Source organism: Hippocampus comes, unplaced genomic scaffold, assembly GCF_001891065.2.
Source record: "Hippocampus comes isolate QL1 unplaced genomic scaffold, H_comes_QL1_v1.1 scaffold139, whole genome shotgun sequence".
NCBI lineage: Eukaryota > Metazoa > Chordata > Actinopteri > Syngnathiformes > Syngnathidae > Hippocampus > Hippocampus comes.
The window spans coordinates 893,037-912,452 of record NW_017804829.1 but is presented as its reverse complement, the minus strand read 5'-3'; the positions used below and the strand labels follow the sequence as shown (position 1 = coordinate 912,452).

Genomic DNA, 19,416 nt, shown 5'->3' with positions numbered 1-19,416 from the left:
GCGGGTCTCCTGCGATAAGATCCAACTCAACCTAATGAGTACACGATATATAGAGAATAAATGGGTGGACCATTCAATCTCCTATATGTTATTTAGGAAACAGAAAAAACCATTAGAATTAAAGGTCGTTAATACAAAATAGATGTCAAAACAGCATTTTAGAGCATTTAAAACATTGTTTATCCACAAACCTTTTTAAAAATCCCGATGGATAACATGATAGTTATGAGAGCACTAAGACCATCTTCAACTCACCTAAAACGCAGGTTTTTGGAATGGAGATGGAGAAAACATGCAAACTGTACACATGAGGCCCTGAGATGAAATCTGAACCCAGAACCTTTCGACTGTGTGGCAGATGTGCTAACCACGAACGTCTGTAATAAACATGTTACAAAAAAAAAATTCACACATACATTTGGAGTGTTGTGGCTTTGAAATGCTGTTGTCATGTAATCGAATGTTTTCAACCGCAGCAGTTGCTCAGCTTGATCAATCAGTCTGTATTTTTCATTGAGAAAAGCATTTGACGTGGAAGGTTAGACCCTTTAGGGGGCCACCTCAGCAGCTGCGAAAAGGCCCTCCAGACATGGCGGATTACTGCCGTCATTCAGTTCGCTACCCATGTTGGAGTGCTCCGCCTATAAATACGATAATGGATAGGAGAGTTCATATTGCTGCTACCACGTGACCAAATTTGGGCCAACAGTTGTATCTCTGAAGGCGTCCAGTGAATCAGCTGAAGCAACAGTAACTCACTCCAGGCGCTGTGTTCAGGGTCTCTCTCTGGTGAGTCGTTTCTACCAACGTCACGAAAGTGTTCCTCCAGTCTTGCGTGTGAGTCAGTACCAGAAGTCCAGCATTGCCCCCTCCTCCACAAATCCCCATTAGACAACATCAGTCCCAATTCTGTCCAATGAGGTCATCATACAAACATGGACTGACTTCATATCTTCCACACAGATTATAAATTGTACATTTGGAACCCGATTTGGGGCATTAAAAGGGAAGTTTGTTGATTTGGATAGAATTGTCCTTATGTTTCGAGAAATAACAAACAATAAATATGTACACTGCTGATATGCTGGTTCCTTGAGATATGAAATACCCGATTTAAGAGTTTTTCAAGATCTGAGCCATTGCTCTGAGCCTTTTGTGCTTTAACTTGCGAGCAAAACATTTTCAGACGCGAATGTTATTAAGAGTTTTTCAAGATCTGAGCCATTGCTCTGAGGCACCTTTTGTGCTTTAGCTTGCGAGCAAAACATTTTCAGATGCGAACGTTTTATGGTGGCATAAAACTCAACTTATATCCCAACAAACAGTATTTGTCAGTGAACGATTCTTAGAAAACAAGGCTTCAAGCTGTTTTAAGTTTCCTGTCAAACTAAACATAAAACAAAGAGAATTACACTTGTGTATTAACAACAGCCACATAGCGTAGCCTTTAAGACTGAACTAAATGCTGACACCTACAAATTTTTTGAAAATGGAAAAAAATGCACTGATTACAAAGAGTATCAGTGTGGTATAGAGACAAATAATTACCTGCTACTCTATTTGATGGCAGAAGGTACAATTAACCTGTCAGGCCATTATTATTACAGTATTATTATTCATTCATTCATTCATTTTCCAATCCGCTCTATCCTCACAAGGGTAGTGGGGGTTGCTGGAGCCTATCCCAGCTGTCTTCGGGCAGTAGGCAGGGGACACCCTGAACCGGTTGCCAACCAATTGCAGGGCACATAGAGACGAACAACCATCCATGCTCAGACCCACACCTAGGGACAATTTTGAGTGTTTAATCAGCCTGCCATGCATGTTTTTGGAATGTGGGAGAAAACCGGAGTACCCGGAGAAAACCCACGCAGGCCCGGGGAGAACATGCTAACTCCACACAGGGAGGCCGGAGCTGGAATCGAACCCGGTATTTCTGCACTGTGAGGTTGACACGCTAACCACTGGCCCACCGGGCTGCCTATTATTATTATTATTATTATTATTATTATTATTATTATTAGTATGTGCAAGAAAAAAAACAATTATTTATTTTTTTTAATCAGCGTCCAAAATACATCAAAGGGACACGTGAAGTTATCTCTGATTAAAATTTGCTGTTGACCAGTACAATTGAACGTGGGGAAATATAAAGTGTTGTGATAAAAAGCCTTGCGTTTAAAAGGGTGATCAAAAGGAGCACTGTCCAGCCGGTTAATCATCGTCAAATCCCCGATAGGTATGTGCCACAAAAGTGCGAACGGTATCACATTCTGAACACAGAGGCAAACGAAGATTAGTGGATGAACTGTGAAAACTTTTCGCAGGGTATCACAGGCTCCTCCTTCCCCCCCTCTTCCCAAACTTTTGGTTCCCGGCTGTGGGAACTCCCTGCTGTAAGTTTGATTATTAGAGGAAGCCAAGGAGGCGCGGGTCTTGGAGCTCAGTAACGAAGAGGCGTGAGTTTGGAGCGCCCACAAGAGCTGACGCTGCGTTCGCGACTCGAGTGCGAGTGTTTCGCTTCGATCCAAGTCGTGGGGATGCAGTTGTAGTTTTTTTTTCTTTTTCCTTTAACCCACAAATTCCTTAAGGAGCGCAAGACGTTCACAATTTTTGCCACTTTCCCCCCGCCTCGCTTTCCGTCAAAATGTGCTTGGGGCGAGTTCGCTCCAAGATACCGGGGAGAGACGCTCTCGTGGTCCGCTCGCTGCTGTGCCTCGCCGGGGTTCTGCTCGCTCCTCCTACTGGATGCGGAGCCTTCAACCTGGACGTGGACAACCCGACGGTTTACAGCGGAGACAACGGTAGTTACTTTGGATACGCGGTCGACTTTTATTTGGCTGATTCTGCCGGGTGAGTTCACAAAAGATCACAACACATTTTTTTTTCTTTAGCATCTACCTTTTAGTATATTTATGGTCTTAATGGTTACTATGACCCCAGATTTTGTCTCCCCCGTTAAAACAATGAAATAACCTCAATTTAATCCATTTTGCTAACCCATTGTTCCCTCATAGTTCCACTTTCATCTTAATAGAATCCTGTTAAGTGTGTACACTGATCCTGGTTGTGATGCTGTCCAGCTCAGCTGATCCCTCTGTTGGAATTCTTCCAACTTTGTATAGTAAGAGAGTGGACTTTACACAAATGTGATGGGTTGGACAGGATTGGCAGACATTTGGAATTATTTCATGCAAAATGGGTTATCGGTGTACTGCCATAATTTGCAGATTGATCAACGACAACATTGATCGGATCTGCAAAAAAATGACCTTAAAGCAAACAGTCTTATTCACTCCAGGGACGATGCGTGCTGACGTTGTTAGTAATCGAAGGTTTTTCAGCGTATACATGAATTAAAAAAAAAAAAAATCCAATGTTTTTAAGTAATGTGTTTGGCACACACATTTCGGGTGTTTTGGCTATTCGTGGGCTGGGCTGTAGTGGGCCGGACTGTACAGTAAATAAACCAGTTGTTTAAATAGATTGGTCCATGTTCTGATCAAATCAGTGATCGGCGATCTTTTCTTTTTAACTCACTGATAGGTAATCAGCTCCAAAATTCTGATTGTGTAAAACCTTATAGAGAGACTCCGTGGTCTGACACTTTCAGGTCTCATTTTTTTATTAGGTGTTGCAAATGGCAAATAGGAAAGAATGGCTTCACAGATTTGCTGACTGATGCTTTTTTTTTGGGTGTGCTGCTCTGGTAGTTAAGTTCAATGAGCCTTGGATGTAAACTCCTGCAATTGTAATCATCATTTGCCGCCAAAATGTTACACTCAGGAATAATCTGACTTCCTGCTTGAAAGTGTCCAACAGCTAAATTTCACTTTCCTCGTGCTTCTCTGAATACCCAGACATGAGGCGGAAGCCTCTCCACCCCCAGTATCCCACCATCATCCCACTACTCATCTCCTGGTCCTGCCTGTCTCTTTAAAAGCGTTGCTATACGTCTGCCTGAGAAGATTTGATGATTTAGGACGTGAAACTTGCCTTGCTGCAATGTCTCCCCACTCCCTCCACCTCCTTACGACCTCATAGGCTGATGTCATTCGGCAGGGCTTTTTAATTCGCCCCCCCCCCAGACCCCCCCCCCCCACACACACACACACACACACTCTGTCTGGCCTCCCCATCATCTCTCTTCACCTCATTAAGGATGAGGAGACGTCATCTTATTGATGATTGAACTTTTAATGCAGCGTGAAACTCTGCCTGAGGAGGGAGATGAAACAAAGAGGCTTACTAGAGAATTTACTCCAGAGTAAGTGAGCAGATGAGGGTATGTTTGTACGACAGCAAGTAATTTTTTTTCCTGGAGATTTTTGAAAAAGTTTTATTTTTGGACAGCAATAGTCTCGTACTATGTGAATGGACCATAAAAAAATGAACTTTAATATGCATGCCAGGGGAGTAGTTGTCAGAGTGTCCACGCATGTGCACATAGTGGAGCCAATACCGGCTTTGCAATACATCTTTTTAATATACTGTCCTTATAGCAAGTGACCCACTAAAGTCAAACACAATTCATTCCAAATTTTTTCTTGTTGAGATTTCCAAGTCAATGTCCCGAAAGGAAGTCATGGAAAGAGAAATAATCTATTACAGGACCATCATAAAACGTCTACCGAGTAGTTATACTTAACTCTCACATTGAGTTACAAGAAGTTAACAACTGTCAATGTAAAATGAAAAAAACAGTCACAGCTGAACTTTGATAACAAGTGAAGATGAAATGTCACTTCTTTTAATGCAATTCTGCTTATTTGCTCCGAAATTTTGTGCTACTTTCGATGCATATTCCTGAAAATTTCAGTCCAATTATGAATAGAAGTCAGGGGTGGGCAATTTTTGCAAAGGGGCTACATGAAAAATTAGAAGGCTTGCCGAGGCAAGCCAACATGCAAACCTCAACCTTGTCAATATTAGTTTGAACCGATTCACTGCCAGCCATTTTCAGACCCTACCTTTCCCTACCATGATGAGTGGGAAGTATAATTTTATTTACAATCATGTGTAATAATTCAGTGATGACTTATAATACAGCCACTATGTACAGTATATGAAACCGTAGCTTTGCATATGATGTCATCAGGCTGGACCTCTTCCTTTCATCATGCACGAAATAAGAATGTTGCTTGCAGTAGGACTGTTGTTGTCATTTCTTCAAGTCTCTTTTTAGGAAAAATTCTTGCTAGAGGGGACAGAAAAGTATCTAAATATAGCAAAAATGTATCGCAGCTCTTACCCACTAACTCGTTGTCGCTCACGTCCGCACAGATGCACATAAAGAGCACAACTTTCAAAATCGTATTACTTTGACATCATGGTCACTGTGAGGGCCAGAGACTGTGGACGGGTGGGAATTGGCCCCCGGGCCGCACTTTGCCCATGTCTGATCTAAGTAATATAGTAGTGTTGGCTTCAGTAACTGCAAAGGAAATCTGCACTTTGATGAAGGGAAGTAATACATATATTGAGCAGCACAAACACAGCATGGTCCATCATTGCTGTTTTAGTTGCGATATATCTACACCGAACACTTGTTTGGTTGTTTTTAAAGACACTCGTTTTCATGGTGCTTTCTGTTTGAGACCCGTTTGAAAATGTTTACGTTCTCAGGCTTCTATATAGGCTCACTGAAGGAGTATAGTGATACATTCGCCTAACTTGGGTCGAGGCAACATCTATTCAGTTGCCACTCAGTGACAGTATGAATCTAAGTGTGAATGGTCATCTGTCTTCTGTGTTCCCTGAGACTGACTGGCGACCAGACTTTACGCTTAGAAATTTAAGATCTGTAGAAGCCATTTGGATGAAAAGTGAAAAGGATTCAACAAACGAGTCTTGTTGCGCGGGTTTAAACTTTGGAGATTTCATGTCATACAAGTTGTGAAATCGCCTTTTTCCTTCGCCCTTCTTGCCAGTTCTGTGGCGACATAGCGAGTGGGGGAGTCGCTGAAATCCCAAGCCGGGGTCAATCGAGGGTTGCGTGTGGAGGAGTCTCTCCCTGTCAGGATGAGTTGAACGGCTCTGGCTCCAACCTTGGCAATAAAAATATGTCTATGTTTGACAAATTGCCAGATGTGTGTATCCAAATGTGCTTGTTGTGGTTGGCGTCTCGACCCTATCCATAAATGGGACGCCAGGTCCGCAAACACAAAGGCGTACTTTCTCCCACTTTGAGACTGACAATAAGTTTATGTATGCAGTGCTTGTCATGCCCTCTGGCTTTACGTAATAAAATTAAATTGGGAGGCTGGCAGGCGGCCCACCAAGGAAGAAGGCCTCGGGAAAATGTCTTGAGAATGGGAACCCCAAGTTGGCAAATGTGTGTCTCAAATACACTATGTAGAGGAAAGTATAAGGAGACATTCCTACCATAAGAAGTAAAACTGGACAAAAATGTCAAATTGCCCCCTGCCCCTCGCATTTATATCTGCTGCCACTGCCCTTGAACGATTTTCCACAAGATATTAGAGTGTGTCTTTGGGAGTTTTGCTCCTGTAACAAGGTCAGGAGCCACTGATGGGGCTGCTGAGCTGCTGGCTCTGCTCCAATCTTTGCTCTCGTCCATCTAAAGGTATTTTATGGACCTGTTGCCTCCACACCAACCTCATCCAAACATGATCTTATGGACCCTGTTTTGTGCGTTGGAAGAGAAAATGCCTTCTCAATGAAAGTGAGAAACAGACTTATCCAAAAGGAATTGTAAACAAAGGACCCCAGTCCAACACAACGTACGTAGTAGTATGAAAAAGGACATTTGTCACTGACTCTGGTGACAGACTGAGGATTAGGGAGTGCTTCATGCTGAGGTGGTTGTTGTAGGGGGTGGCGAGGTCAGGGGCTGTAAAAAATAAATAAATTAAATAACAGACTTTGCTGGGAGTGTATGAAAAATGATGCTGCTATTGAGTAGCCGCGTTTACACAAGACTAGGGCTGTGCACCAATCGGTAGAGGTGCGAATTGTGATTTGAGTGGGTGTGAAAAAGCGAATAGCAAATTAGAATTTTAAGTCTTGAGTCAGTATAAATCTTAGAATACTGAATTTAATGGGGAGCTCAGTTTGTGTGACGTATAGATGTGGAGAGTGTGCACTGCTGGTGAAGAAGCGCTTCGCTTTGGAGGCAGAGAGCCAAGGTAGTAGTTAGCCGGCTAATGAACATTAAATTAAACAGGTAGGCAATGCAGCCAATCAAGCCCATATTTGCAATGTATCAATACCTCTTTCTTTACTTTGCCGCCATTCTCTTACTCTGTCATGGCAACAAATGAAGTGAGTTGCCACTTCCCCTGGAGAGACGTATGCCCAGCTAGCAAGCTTAGCTATATGATGCAGCTGGGGGTTCAAAAGATTGTGTCGGAAGACCAGGAACAACAGTTTGCGAACAAGCTACTATTACCAGCTAACTTGACCAAATACTGGCCTGACAAGCACATTACATGTTTTCCAAATTTTTTTTAAAGGTCCATTAAGATGTTTTGACAGTGTTGTTAACGCTTTTATATATCATTAGGTCATCATCAGGTAAATACTCCGACATATGTGTCTCACTTCCACGTCACGAATGTCTGACCAAAACATTTTGAGGTCATCAGTTCCACCAGGTCCCTCTTTGCCAAAATTGACCTTTGCAGACAGGTTTAGTTAAGCTAATATTGACATTTAGACCAAGGTCCATTGAGCCCACGAAAATGGTCATGTTTTTCCACAAGGGTGAGTGCTCTTGCGAACTTTATTGCTATCATTGCTGTACTTTGTCTATACGCGTGTGTTTCCAAATGAATTCTGCTTACGTCTACGCACACACACAAAGACACACGCACACCTACACACAATGGGTGCTTTGTTTTTACTGCCTTCCGTGAGAGGAAACTTTTCAGCGTGACTTTTTCTTCCTTAAATCAGTGCTGAAAAACAGTTTTAAATGTCAAACTTTGCTACACCGCTTTTTCGATACCGCCAAAGACACGGCTGCCGCCACACTGCTGCGTTTGTTTCACACACAAAGCGCCTGTGTCGTTACATACGGTATGAACTGTGGAAAGTGGTCTTATCGATAGAATGAGCCTGTGTTTGACATGTAAGCAGGGCGACGCTGTGAGTTTAAAAAAAAAAAAAAAAAAAAGCATTTTTAAATGGCTGCAATCACGTTTGAGTTTGGGAATGCCCCCAGGACGTCATGTCTGCTTTGGGAGTTGGCTGCTAGTCAGGAGGGCCGACTCGACTCATATGGTACATTTAATCTGCTGCTGCCAGGAGCCTGACCCCCCACACACCCCCTCAATGAGTCACTCATCATTGATGGTAATCCGATATGGGCTGTCCTTTATTTAGCATTAAGATGGCATGGTCATCGTTTGGCCATTTTTGACATGGAGATGAGCCACTGTGGCAATGATGTGAATGTTTGTGTGTGTTTGGGGGTGTTTCAACAGCTGCTTCCCCTGCCCCCACCTTGTTTCATACAACAGCCTCTCTGTGCTGAGGTGAGACTCGGACCCCCTGACGTGGTCATTGTGGTGAGGTGTGAACTACCAGCACTGCAGGAGTTTTTTAGGGGCCCATGAAAGAATTGATGGTGGGGGTGGGGGGTATTTTAAGAGGTGGGGGCGGGAAAGGACAACAGTTTGCTATGCAGTCATAGGCAACCCGACAAATCATTGTAGTGTTTTTTTCCCCTCGTCGCTTATTAACATAGTCGCTGGTTTTCACAAAACGGCTGCCAGGTTGATTGCAAGACGACTGCGGAGTCAAAGTGAGTTTTTGTGGTTTTTGTGTAATGGCTGCAAAAAGCTACAGAAAGTTGAGTGAGTGTGACCCGACCAAGCATAGTTTTTTTTTTTTTTTGTAAACGCTCCATTAACACCTTTAATTGAACTACTTGTATTAGGCCAATGTACATTCATGCGAGGGAGATCAATTTATTGTCAGAAGTACAGTACCTCCACCTCCCTTACCTTAGGTGCCGCAAAATTATTTTTTTCCCCATTTCTATGTATTCATTATTTAAATGTTCAATTATTTACAGTAATTCTTATTATTTATATTATATTATTGTAATCTACCATATTTTTTGCACTACAAGGCGCTTCGGAGTATAAGGCGCACCTTCAATGAATGGCCTATTTTAAAACTGTTTTCATGTATAGGGCGCACCGCGTTATAAGGCGCATAGAATGAATAGAAGCTACAGTAGTGGCTGAGGTTATGTTATGAATCCATTGTATGGAGCTACGCTAAAGGGAATACAATACAATACGGCTTTATTTATATTGCCCAACCACTGCAGCTGTAACAAAGCGGTTCCAGAACATTTAATATACTATGTCCAAGAAATCAGAATATTGATCCATAAATAAGGCTCATCGGATTATAACATTGAATGCCTTTAGGTGCGCCTTGTAGTGCAGAAAATACGGTAATTATTTCGGAATCCATTTTGTACGCAAAGATGTCACATGAATTTCAAACATGGACATGTGTGAAGTAATTCTGATCAATCAGAAGTGTTCTTTCGGTGTTTGCCAAGCAACACGGAAGTTTTGTTTACAGCACGAAGTCCTCTTGTTGGTTCAGATGTGAAATGACGTCGATTTAAACTAAGTCTGCGGCTGCAAAGAACCGCAAGCTTTCTATTGAGACCAGACATGATGTGGTTTTCTTTGTTTTGTCCGTGGCAGCAGCCAATTAGTTGCCTCTCAAACATTTGTCATGACCATCCCATTACTTCAACTATCGGCAAATTTCTGTGAATCATTGGCGGCCCCTAAAAATGATTACACAATGTACGGCACATCTATTACGCGCATATACGGCAACACTTCTGAAATTGCGGAAGATTTACTGTAGTGGTGCAATTCCGTGTTAACCAATGATCTGAAAGATTGACCGCACCGCAAAGTAGATAAGTTAGAGTACATTGATGGTGCTGACGCTGCTAGGTTGGCCTGTGTTCGTGGGAAACGCCACTGCTTTGTCGGCTGCTGGCCTGACGTGAGAATTATTGCCTGAGTGGCTAGACTTAGGTGTTAGAGATCTGACCGGAAGAGAAAGTGTGTTTAGACGGAACTTCTGCACACCTAACCAACAGAGTGGTTGAGCAGGCAACTATTTTGGTGTGGTTTCAGCAGAAAGGACCAATTGTCTCAATTAGAGGCGTTAACAATATAATAAATGTCATATTTACCGTATTGTATTTTGCCATGATAGAAACAATTTTTGGCCACTTTATAATCCGTAATTAGGTCATTTTGTGGATGCCAAACAGTGAATATGATGCGTTTTGATTCTTTGGCTTTTTCCAGACCACAGAGCACAGAGGACATGTTTTTCTGTGTATACTAAGATCACATCTAACCGACTGTTTATCTAATCAAGATGTCAGGCGTAATGCCTCAGATCTGTCGTGATGTCCAAAATTGAAAAAGAAGATTTCCAACTTGTCATTTATCGGCAAGTCGCGGGCCAATCTGACAGACGTGAAATGTGGGTTGCGCACGGCACAGTGGACTCTCTGTAGTCTGCACACGCCATCCCGCCAGCCACTGCTACTCTCATCAGCTACAACGTGTGTACGTGTGTGTCCGTGTGTGTCTGCGTGTCCCCTTATGGCAGCGTGACGACTTGAGCAGCTTCTATCTGGCCTCTACCCTGACAGGACTGGAGGCATTCGTCTAACTACACAGGCTAAAGCTCGCATGTCCGCCATTTGGCTTCAGAAACCACTTTTGCACGTAGCGAACAATGTTGTATGAACCCCAATTGTTGTCAACTGTCCACTTCTGTTTTTCAACTCTACTTTCAGTGATGTTGCAGCTAGAGTGGAACAAAATCTGATCTGGGATGCTGGGTGACCTCTGATTTAGCAAATTGTCCCAAATAGCAAGCGCTAAAATTGTTCGTACTGACACATTGTGTGCGCTGTTGGTGGGCGTGTTGCAAGTGATTGGGACCTTTTTAGTAAGATCGGAAATAGAATGTTCATTCACTTTAACAGATTGTTCACGATGTTGGCAACAGGTGTAAAAGTGGTGAAAAGGGAGTGTTGTGCTCTGACTTGTTTGATTTCACCCACCCAGAGTGTATGTCAATTTGGTGTGGATGTATGTCTCCATCTTGTGTAACATCGTCTTTCAAACTTGTTCCGGCAAACCTGGAAAACTGCCCAGCGATAGGTCAGCATCGATTGCCGGCAAGGTTATTCTAGTTTACAAAAACAAACAAAATAATTGACAACACTAAATGGAATAAAACCCAAAATACTTTGAAGAAAACAAAGGCCAACTGAAATTGAGTAAAATCAACTACACTTACAGTGAAAATGTCCTTCGTTTTTGTCTTTGTCATTATAGATGAGCTTTCATTTGAAATATATTAATTTTGGTACTGTGGAATGTCAAAAAGTTGTTGAGAATTGGATTTTATTACACGATACCTCCTCCTTTTTTTTTTTTTTTTTGCACTCGACAAAAACTATATAATATATTAAGAACAATTTAAACTACCGGGAATACAAAATAAATCAACACTAGACTAAAACAAAGTATTTTCAAAACAAACACTTCTAAAAATTAATTAAAACTAACTGAATTTAAAAAAAAAAAACAGAAGTCAGAATAATTAAAAAAAAAAGTCACTATAATGAATAATCAAAACTATAACGATAAATATCAGTGTATTTTTTTAACATTATCATAACCGTCAAGCAAGTTCGGCAAAAACAAAACAGTCTCCCATGACTTCGTGAGATCTGGTAGAGCTGCAGTCTGACTGTTACCGGTTACTTGCGGGAGGCAACATTCTGCAACAGACTAAACTGCGCTCGTTCGTCAGCGTGGGCTTCTCCGTTGTTTGAGCATGTGGCGATAGCTCACTGAGAGCATGCTTGAGTAGAAAGTCGACTTAATTGCTTTTGAACGCAACTGGCCCTCATTTGTGTTCCTCTCTTAAAGTGATGGTTAGGGTGATGTCAGCTTTCCAGCTGGGTGGGAGACAATTATATTTTTGGGGGAGTGAGTCAATGCCATGGTCCACTTCAGTTCACCAAAGTTCTCTAAGGACTACTCCTCGCGCGTGCGTGCGTGCGTGTGTGTGAGAGCTACATAAAAGACATGGCATCCAAGCGTGGTGGCAGTGTCATCAGTTGCTAATTAAAATAAGAGAGGCCACACAGTCAACAATGGATGACATCTTTGTTTTTGATGTGTCTTTAATACAAGAGGGCAACCTGTAATTTTTGTTTTTTGCCCCTTCTGGCGGTGAATAATCTCCCTCAATCAACTCACTGCACTGCGTCTAGCTCAGCCATACCATTTTTCCTGCTACACTTACTCTAGGTACCAGAAAGTGGAACTATCAGTTCTTCTGGTAATTAGCATTTTTTTTCAAGGCTTTTTAAATGTTTCTCACTCTTACTTGGTAGTAATGCTTTCCTGTCCGAAATTTGTTACACAACTGTAAAATGAACAACTGTCTTTGCAAGCACATTAAACCGTCATCTTGAAGCTTTGGCTCAATGTGCACAGGAATTGTCTTTACAAAGCTGGGTGAAAAAAAAAAGTTTGTTTTTATCTTGATGGTTGTCATGGAGAAACAGACCTGAAACCATGCTGAGACGCTGAGATAAAAGCCAGATCCCATCTCTGTTGGTCTAGACCTGCCCCGTCCACTGGTGAGCATTCGAATGGCCACGGGTCAAGTCTTTGGCCCCCAGTGGGTGCCGCATATTTGCATAGCTCAGGAACTGTGGCGACGCCCCTCACTTGCACCAAAGGAATTTGTGATGCAGACAGAGTTGCATTAAATGCTAATCATACCAAAGCTCTACTTGTTGACAACAATAGATAATTGGAGGAAAGGGGTGGGAACACCCGAAAAGCTATACGCATCCCGAGAAGATAACAAGTCAGTAAATGTTAAATCTTCATATACTGTAAAGTACTTTTAGATGACTATCACGTTGTGCTAAATGGCGGCTTGGCCCCCTGTGCGAAATTCCTTCTTAGCGTCCGATTTGATGATTAAAGCGGCTCGCTCTTTTCCTGCGTCCTTCCTTTTTGAAAAAGCTCCTCAGCGAGTTTGCTAAGTTGACAAAAGGTGCCAAGTACAAACTTCCAGTCTGCTGCCTTGCCGCTGAAAACAGATAAGGAAATATAACAATGTTTGTATTCATTTGAGTTTATTGTGTTTTCTTGAGGTAGCTGGATTAGCAGGAAACCTACTTTCCAGGTTTCCATAAAACTTTTTATTGAGGGCCGTGTTTTACAATTTTGGGTGCTCATATGAATCCAAGATTTCTTTTCACTTCTTTCATGTTGCCTAGCAACTGCAGGGAGTGCCTTGGAGAAAGAAAAAACTGTTTAGTTTTAAATGCTTGTGTTGTGTCAATTATTTGATTTCTGTGGGACTTTTTGGAAGGTTGGAGTATGGACCACCACACCCTGGATGCTTGGCAGTCAATCGCAGGGTACATATCGAGAAAAAGCACATTTCACACTGTCATAGAGTGGTAACTGAACCCTCACTGCCTGCATGGGAGCACTGAACCACTACACCATCAGCTACCCAATAAAGAGTAACTTGCACTGTATTTTGAACACAATTCAAACTTCACATTCAGGGTTTTTCCTTTTGTCAATATTGAAAAAAGAAAACAGTGGCATGGGTATCTGAGAAGGCTTTACAGTTTAGTGCTCATCCAGTGCCGGATTTTTCGGCCTTGACGGTGGTCTTCTGCAGTTGTAGTCTCCAATAAACCTTGAACGTATGTGTGTGATTTGAATTGATACTGACTGCTGGCCAATTGGTGTGTGAGTTTGGATAACAAAAAAGTCGCCCTCCAGGAAGTGCCTGTGAAGTAGATTATTGCACAGGTGCTGAGGTCATCATAAATGATAGGAGCGTGTTCCTTTGACTGGTGGCTTTCCTTCCGTCTCTTTTTAAAAATGTGTGACTTTAAACTCCAAACTATGACGAAGACAGAGATTCCCCAGAGGGACTGATCTGTCGAGATGACGAGGTCACTGTTGCATGAAGAGGAAGCCTCCAGGGGACTCGGGATGCTACGTTTGGTCAAGAAAATGTAAATGCTGGTGCAAGTGTGGAAGACTGGGGGTGGGAAATAGCGCACTTTTCCTGTTGTGGAGGTCCCGCGAAACTGTCTGCGCTGAGCACTCTCATGCCTGCTTGGACCACGCTGGTGATGCTTGTCAGGTCAAGTGGGTCCACATTGAAGTACCGGTAATGGCTGTGTAAAGTGGATGGAGTGTATCGAGGGATTTGCTTCCTACATTAACACCTTAATTCTACACAGAAAGACTGTCTACTACTGACCTGTAGACATTCATTACACAAAGTGGGAGTAGTATTTTGAATTTGTATTTGATTTTTTTGCTTTCTTTGTGAGCTATATTACGCAAATAAAACCCTCAACCAATTGCCGTACAATGTTAAACAAAAACAACCTGTTAAATGACAACAATCCATAAAAATGAATATTAGGGAACATTATTTTCACTTTTTTGTCATTTGAGTTAGAGTAGAACAGTCAACCTTACAAACAGAACGCAAATGGTGTGGTCCATCCATTCAGTTTCTACTGTTCAGGGTCAGAGCTGGAGACGATCTCCGCAGGTTACGACTTGGACTGGTCAAGACAAAGAACCATTCATGTTGACAAATTAAGATCTTAATCTTCATATCTTCTGGTTTGCGCCATCAACCAGAAAGTAGCCTGCAAAATCACATTTTGAAGTAGTTAAGAAAACAATTATAAATTGGAGTGCAGTATATGGTTGTGGCCAGCAGAGGTGCTGTTGATTCAGTCTCAAGTGCCGTAGTTTGCTGTCGAAGGAAAGGTAACATTGTCACGTCATCTATATGAAGTAGAACTACTTCCACATAGACATCCATTTAATCTATCAGAGCACATGATACTAATTAGATTGCAGAACGCGACCAAAAAAGTCTTTGCTAGTCTTTTAGCCCTTCATTCATGCAAAAGTGCTGTGTCACAGCTGTGGGAACAAGAGCATGACTCCACTTAGCCCATCCATCCCTTTTATTTTTTTTCCCCCGTCCGCTATTCCCCAACGGGTGCAATGGTTTCTACTTGTGAGTCTGATTTCACATGAACCAGTATATGAGTCAGAGAGCGTCGCATTTGGGAGCCACAGCAGCCACAGGCAGTGATGAAATGCGTTTGCTTAGTTTGCTTCCAAAATAGTCAACTCTGGTGTTGGATATTCCATCAGTAGTAGAAAATTGATTTTACGAACCACGCCAACCGTATTGTCCCTAAAATCAACCACATCCTTCTTCTGGTCTCCAAACCCATTACTGCAAACATTCTACAACTTGCCGTTTTGCTGCAGTAAATGATATAGCTGTTAAAACTGCGAGCTGCAACTCTTCTGCAACAATAACAAAAGTTCAATACTATTTTGTTAAGAGGAACCATGTTTGGTAACTAATGTGGGTGTGCCACCAGGCAACTGCATGAATTCTGTTTCCAGTTATGACAAAGCATAGAGAAAATGATGCTGATAATATCTCTACATCTGTTTTTTTTTCCAATCTCGACTCCTACAGTAACCAAAACAAAAAAAAATTGTAGGAAGCAGGGAGCTTTTAGGTCAAGGTTATATAGCTGCTACATGTTCGTAAACTTTTTACCATTTGATTGATTTCCTTGTCCTGTGTCCCGTTTAGCGCCAGCGTGGTGGTGGGCGCTCCCAAGGCTCACACGAAGCAATTCGACATTGTTGAGGGAGGCTCCGTCTCCTACTGTCCGTGGAGCCTCGGCCAATCCGATTGTCACACCATCGAATTTGACACAGGTGGTAAGTGTCGTGACAGACATGCACGTTTACTTCTACGACGGTCTCAAGATGAGATATAGCAGAATAAAACGGGTCACCAAAAGTGGAATTGTAAAGCATGTATTTCCTGTCATCCAACTGAAATCCCTGCAAAGGATGTTACTCATAGTCTGCTAACCGACGTCATAGTTGTGATTAGCACATCTGCGTCATAGTCAAAAGGTTCTAGTTTTGATTCTCAGGCTGTCCTGTGTGGGTTTTGTTCTTGGGTACTTCCATGGATTCATGTGATTGTAACTCGAGACTCTAAATCGTCCATGGGTGGGCCTTCCGATTCACTGCGACAGTCGAGTTTGTCATCTTGATTGAGATCACCATGTGGGCCAAAAGGTATCAGTGATACCTCTTCAATTTTGATGGCGTTTTGATGCCATTTGTTTCCCATCGATTCAAGGACATTGAAAAGACAGCTACCAATGCCACTATCATTGCAATTGGAACAACTTTTATTGTACCTTTGCACTATTATAAACAATTTGGGAATTAACAAGATACAGAGGACAGACCTCTAAACATACTAGACACAATTTGTACAAAACAAACCTTCCGCGGATTAGTAATATATGCTAAACAAAGCACTTGACATATTTTTGGGGATACTAAATCCAAGATGTGGACTGAGCTGTCACATCCTGTTTTCCCAGTATTTGTTATACTGCTCGTAATAATAGACTTTACCTGCCTTTGTGTAGACTTGGTTTGTGGAGTCTTTCGTTCAGCACTAGGACGTGGTGGGGGCGTCATTTTTCCACTCTGCTGGATTCTTATCGGCTATGTCAGTTCCTGAACAAGAAATAAGCGATTTCTATCCTGTTTATGTCTGAAAAAGGCTAATTGGTTGTTGAGGAAAGGCTTTTGAAGGATGCTCTTTCCTTCCTTCCTCCAAGTCATGTTTGGGGGAGGTTTAGAGAGATAAGAAGTGAATCAACAAATAAGTGAGACAAAGCCATGTTTGCAGGACAGGTGAACATGATACCGGGAATCTTGACAAAAGGCCTGCAGGTGAGCTAAAAGGATAACATAAGGTGATTTAATGAATGGGCTTCTCTTTTAGGCGGTTGACAGAAGACCCGTCAGGCTTTTTTGTTCAAAGACAGCAAAGTGAAGACAGGAACAGTCAAAGGGAACACAAACTCCTTCGCAGTTACTGTTACAAATCGGAGCACCGCGGTTCAGCTCGACTTTATAGTCTGTTGTGAATAATCGGCGTCATATTCCAGTAAGTGTTTCACAAGACCATTTCACGACAGTCCTTTATTGGCTCTCAAGACTTTTTGCAACTTTTTTTCCTCACGTGTTAAATGTGTTGGACATCCATGGCATATGGCCGCAGGCTGTTGTGAGTGATGTCATTACAAGGTCTAATGACAAAGACGAGTCGGCGCTCTCCACCGGGGCAATCTGAGGGTGAAGTTGCTTGTTAACCATGATCCGAGCCCGTTCTAGCATGCAGAGCTGCGCTTCTGTGGAAGAATTCTGAAAACATCTGCATGTGACTTTTCGCCAAGCAGCTGTTGCATAGATGATTTTCAATGGTGCGATTCCTTTTGACTGTAGCTGTGATCGCACTTTGTGGGTCAGCTTCAACAATCCAAGGAGTGATCCAGAAGGATGATGGCGAGTGTTCCTGGTCAGCATTTCGGATGCTTGACTTTTTCAGGAGGATGCTTAAAAGTCATGTTCTTTTGGCAGGTGCACAATTTTCAGCCTTAGATTAAGAAAAAGTGGAATTACTGAATTTTTTCATCCGTCCATCCATCCATTTTCAACACCGTTCATCATGAACAGGGTGCTGGAGAGTTACTGGAGCCTATCCCAGCTGACTTATAGTGGAAGTCAGACTACACCCTGAACTGGTCTCCATTCAGTTACAGGGCACAAAAGCAAACAGCCATTCACAGCGACGTCCACACCATCACTGAGTGGTAACAGATTCCAGGCGGACCGCACACAAGTCAGGCGAGTGCACCACTAAACCATCAGCAACTTACTAAATTCTTGTCTTCAGTAATTTATACTCAGCACACAGCAATGTACTGTTTCACATTTATCTTTGCCTCTCACTTCATGTCCGGAGGGAATGTGATTCCCAGGAACTTGAAGGTATCAACGCAGGTCAGTTGGATCATATGAGGGGGATCTGTGACGAAGTATGTTTCTTGAATTCCACGATCATTTCTACTTGAGCGTGTTCAGCTCCACTTCTTGTCGGTGCGCAGACTCGTCGCCGTCTTTGATGAGGCCAATGACGGTGGTTTCGGCTGCGAACGTTGTAAGCTTGACGGCTGGGTGCGTTGAGGTGCAGTTGTCCATGTAGAGGCAGAACAGCAGCGGAGAGAGGACGCATCCCTGGGGGACCCCAGCGCTGATTGTGCGTATTGACTGCAAACTAGTTGAGACCGAATCAACAGCACCTTCGCTGGTTGCGGTTGAGTACTGCACGCCGTTTTACTTCAAATGTTGCTCCAAGACACAGTCATCAAACAGGTCAGCAGAATTGTTGATGATCGATTAAATGACTCTTATGGCCATCCGTAATGTAAAAATACACTGACCAAAAAAAGGGTTCTGACATTTTTGTGTATCTACTTCAGTGCTGGTATCTAAATGCTCGGTGAGTTTGAGCTCTGACCCACAGGCCAACGACCCTCTTAATTAGTCAAACTAATTGGGTCAAAGTGCCCCCCCCATCCACTTCCTCTCCCATTGAGATAAGAGCCAGACTATGGATGGGAGAGGAGGTGTGGTGGGTGAGGGCACCAAGGAGGCCACGAGAGGATCCCATTCAGGATGGGAGGAAAGGAAGAAGAAAAGGGGGAGCTGCCCCCTCCAAACACAGGGCATGTGATGAGTGAATTTGACCATTTGTCTTCTAACCCCCAGACACACAAACACACTCACACAGTCAAAGGCTACACACCCATCTAATGGCTAGGAGCTGGTCTGTGTGAGCACTGCACACCCCCACACAGCAGGTCCTGTCCCGGGAGAGGCTTGGTTGAGCACCAAGCAGCACCCCCAGAAGGGCTCTGGTGACGTCATGTTATGAATGACCAGTTTGCCCGCTATCTCCCTTTAGAATCTCGACTCTTTTCATCTGATTGTTTGCCACGTGACTCTCGCTCGCCGTGTCAAGACAAACAGAACTTTTCATTGCCGGTTACAGTGAGTGACACCAGCTCCTGCTTGAGTTAGCCCGATTGAAATCCAAGGCTTCAATAAAAATCATCCAGCCCCACAATTCAAAACATAAGCATCTCTCACCTCCCCCTTCCTTCCTTCATGTTCGGTAATGGTGATGCATTAATGTGTCCCTTCTGTGAGTAATGTCAGTAATGAGCTCAAATCCATTAGGCAAGCCAGAGCATTTACATCTTTGACTATTAGGTCCATTCTAAGTAGAAAATCAATCACATTTTGTTCCCATTTTACTGATGATTTATCACAAGGCATGAGTTATCGCGCGTATCTCAATATCTTTATGGCCCCTTTGATGCACATTCAAGGATCACACAATATATCATCC

General features: G+C 42.8%; 1 protein-coding gene across 1 annotated transcript in view; it reads left to right on the top strand.

Annotated features, from left to right (window-relative positions):
- The first annotated feature begins 2,406 nt into the window (after positions 1–2,406).
- Positions 2,407–19,416, top strand: part of itga5 (integrin, alpha 5 (fibronectin receptor, alpha polypeptide)) — a 42,981-nt gene continuing 25,971 nt past the window's right edge. The window contains exons 1-2 of the mRNA XM_019866440.1: positions 2,407–2,853; positions 15,721–15,851. Coding sequence (XP_019721999.1) covers positions 2,648–2,853; positions 15,721–15,851 — 337 coding nt within the window. The 5' untranslated portion in view covers positions 2,407–2,647. The remainder of the gene's footprint in view (positions 2,854–15,720; positions 15,852–19,416) is intronic.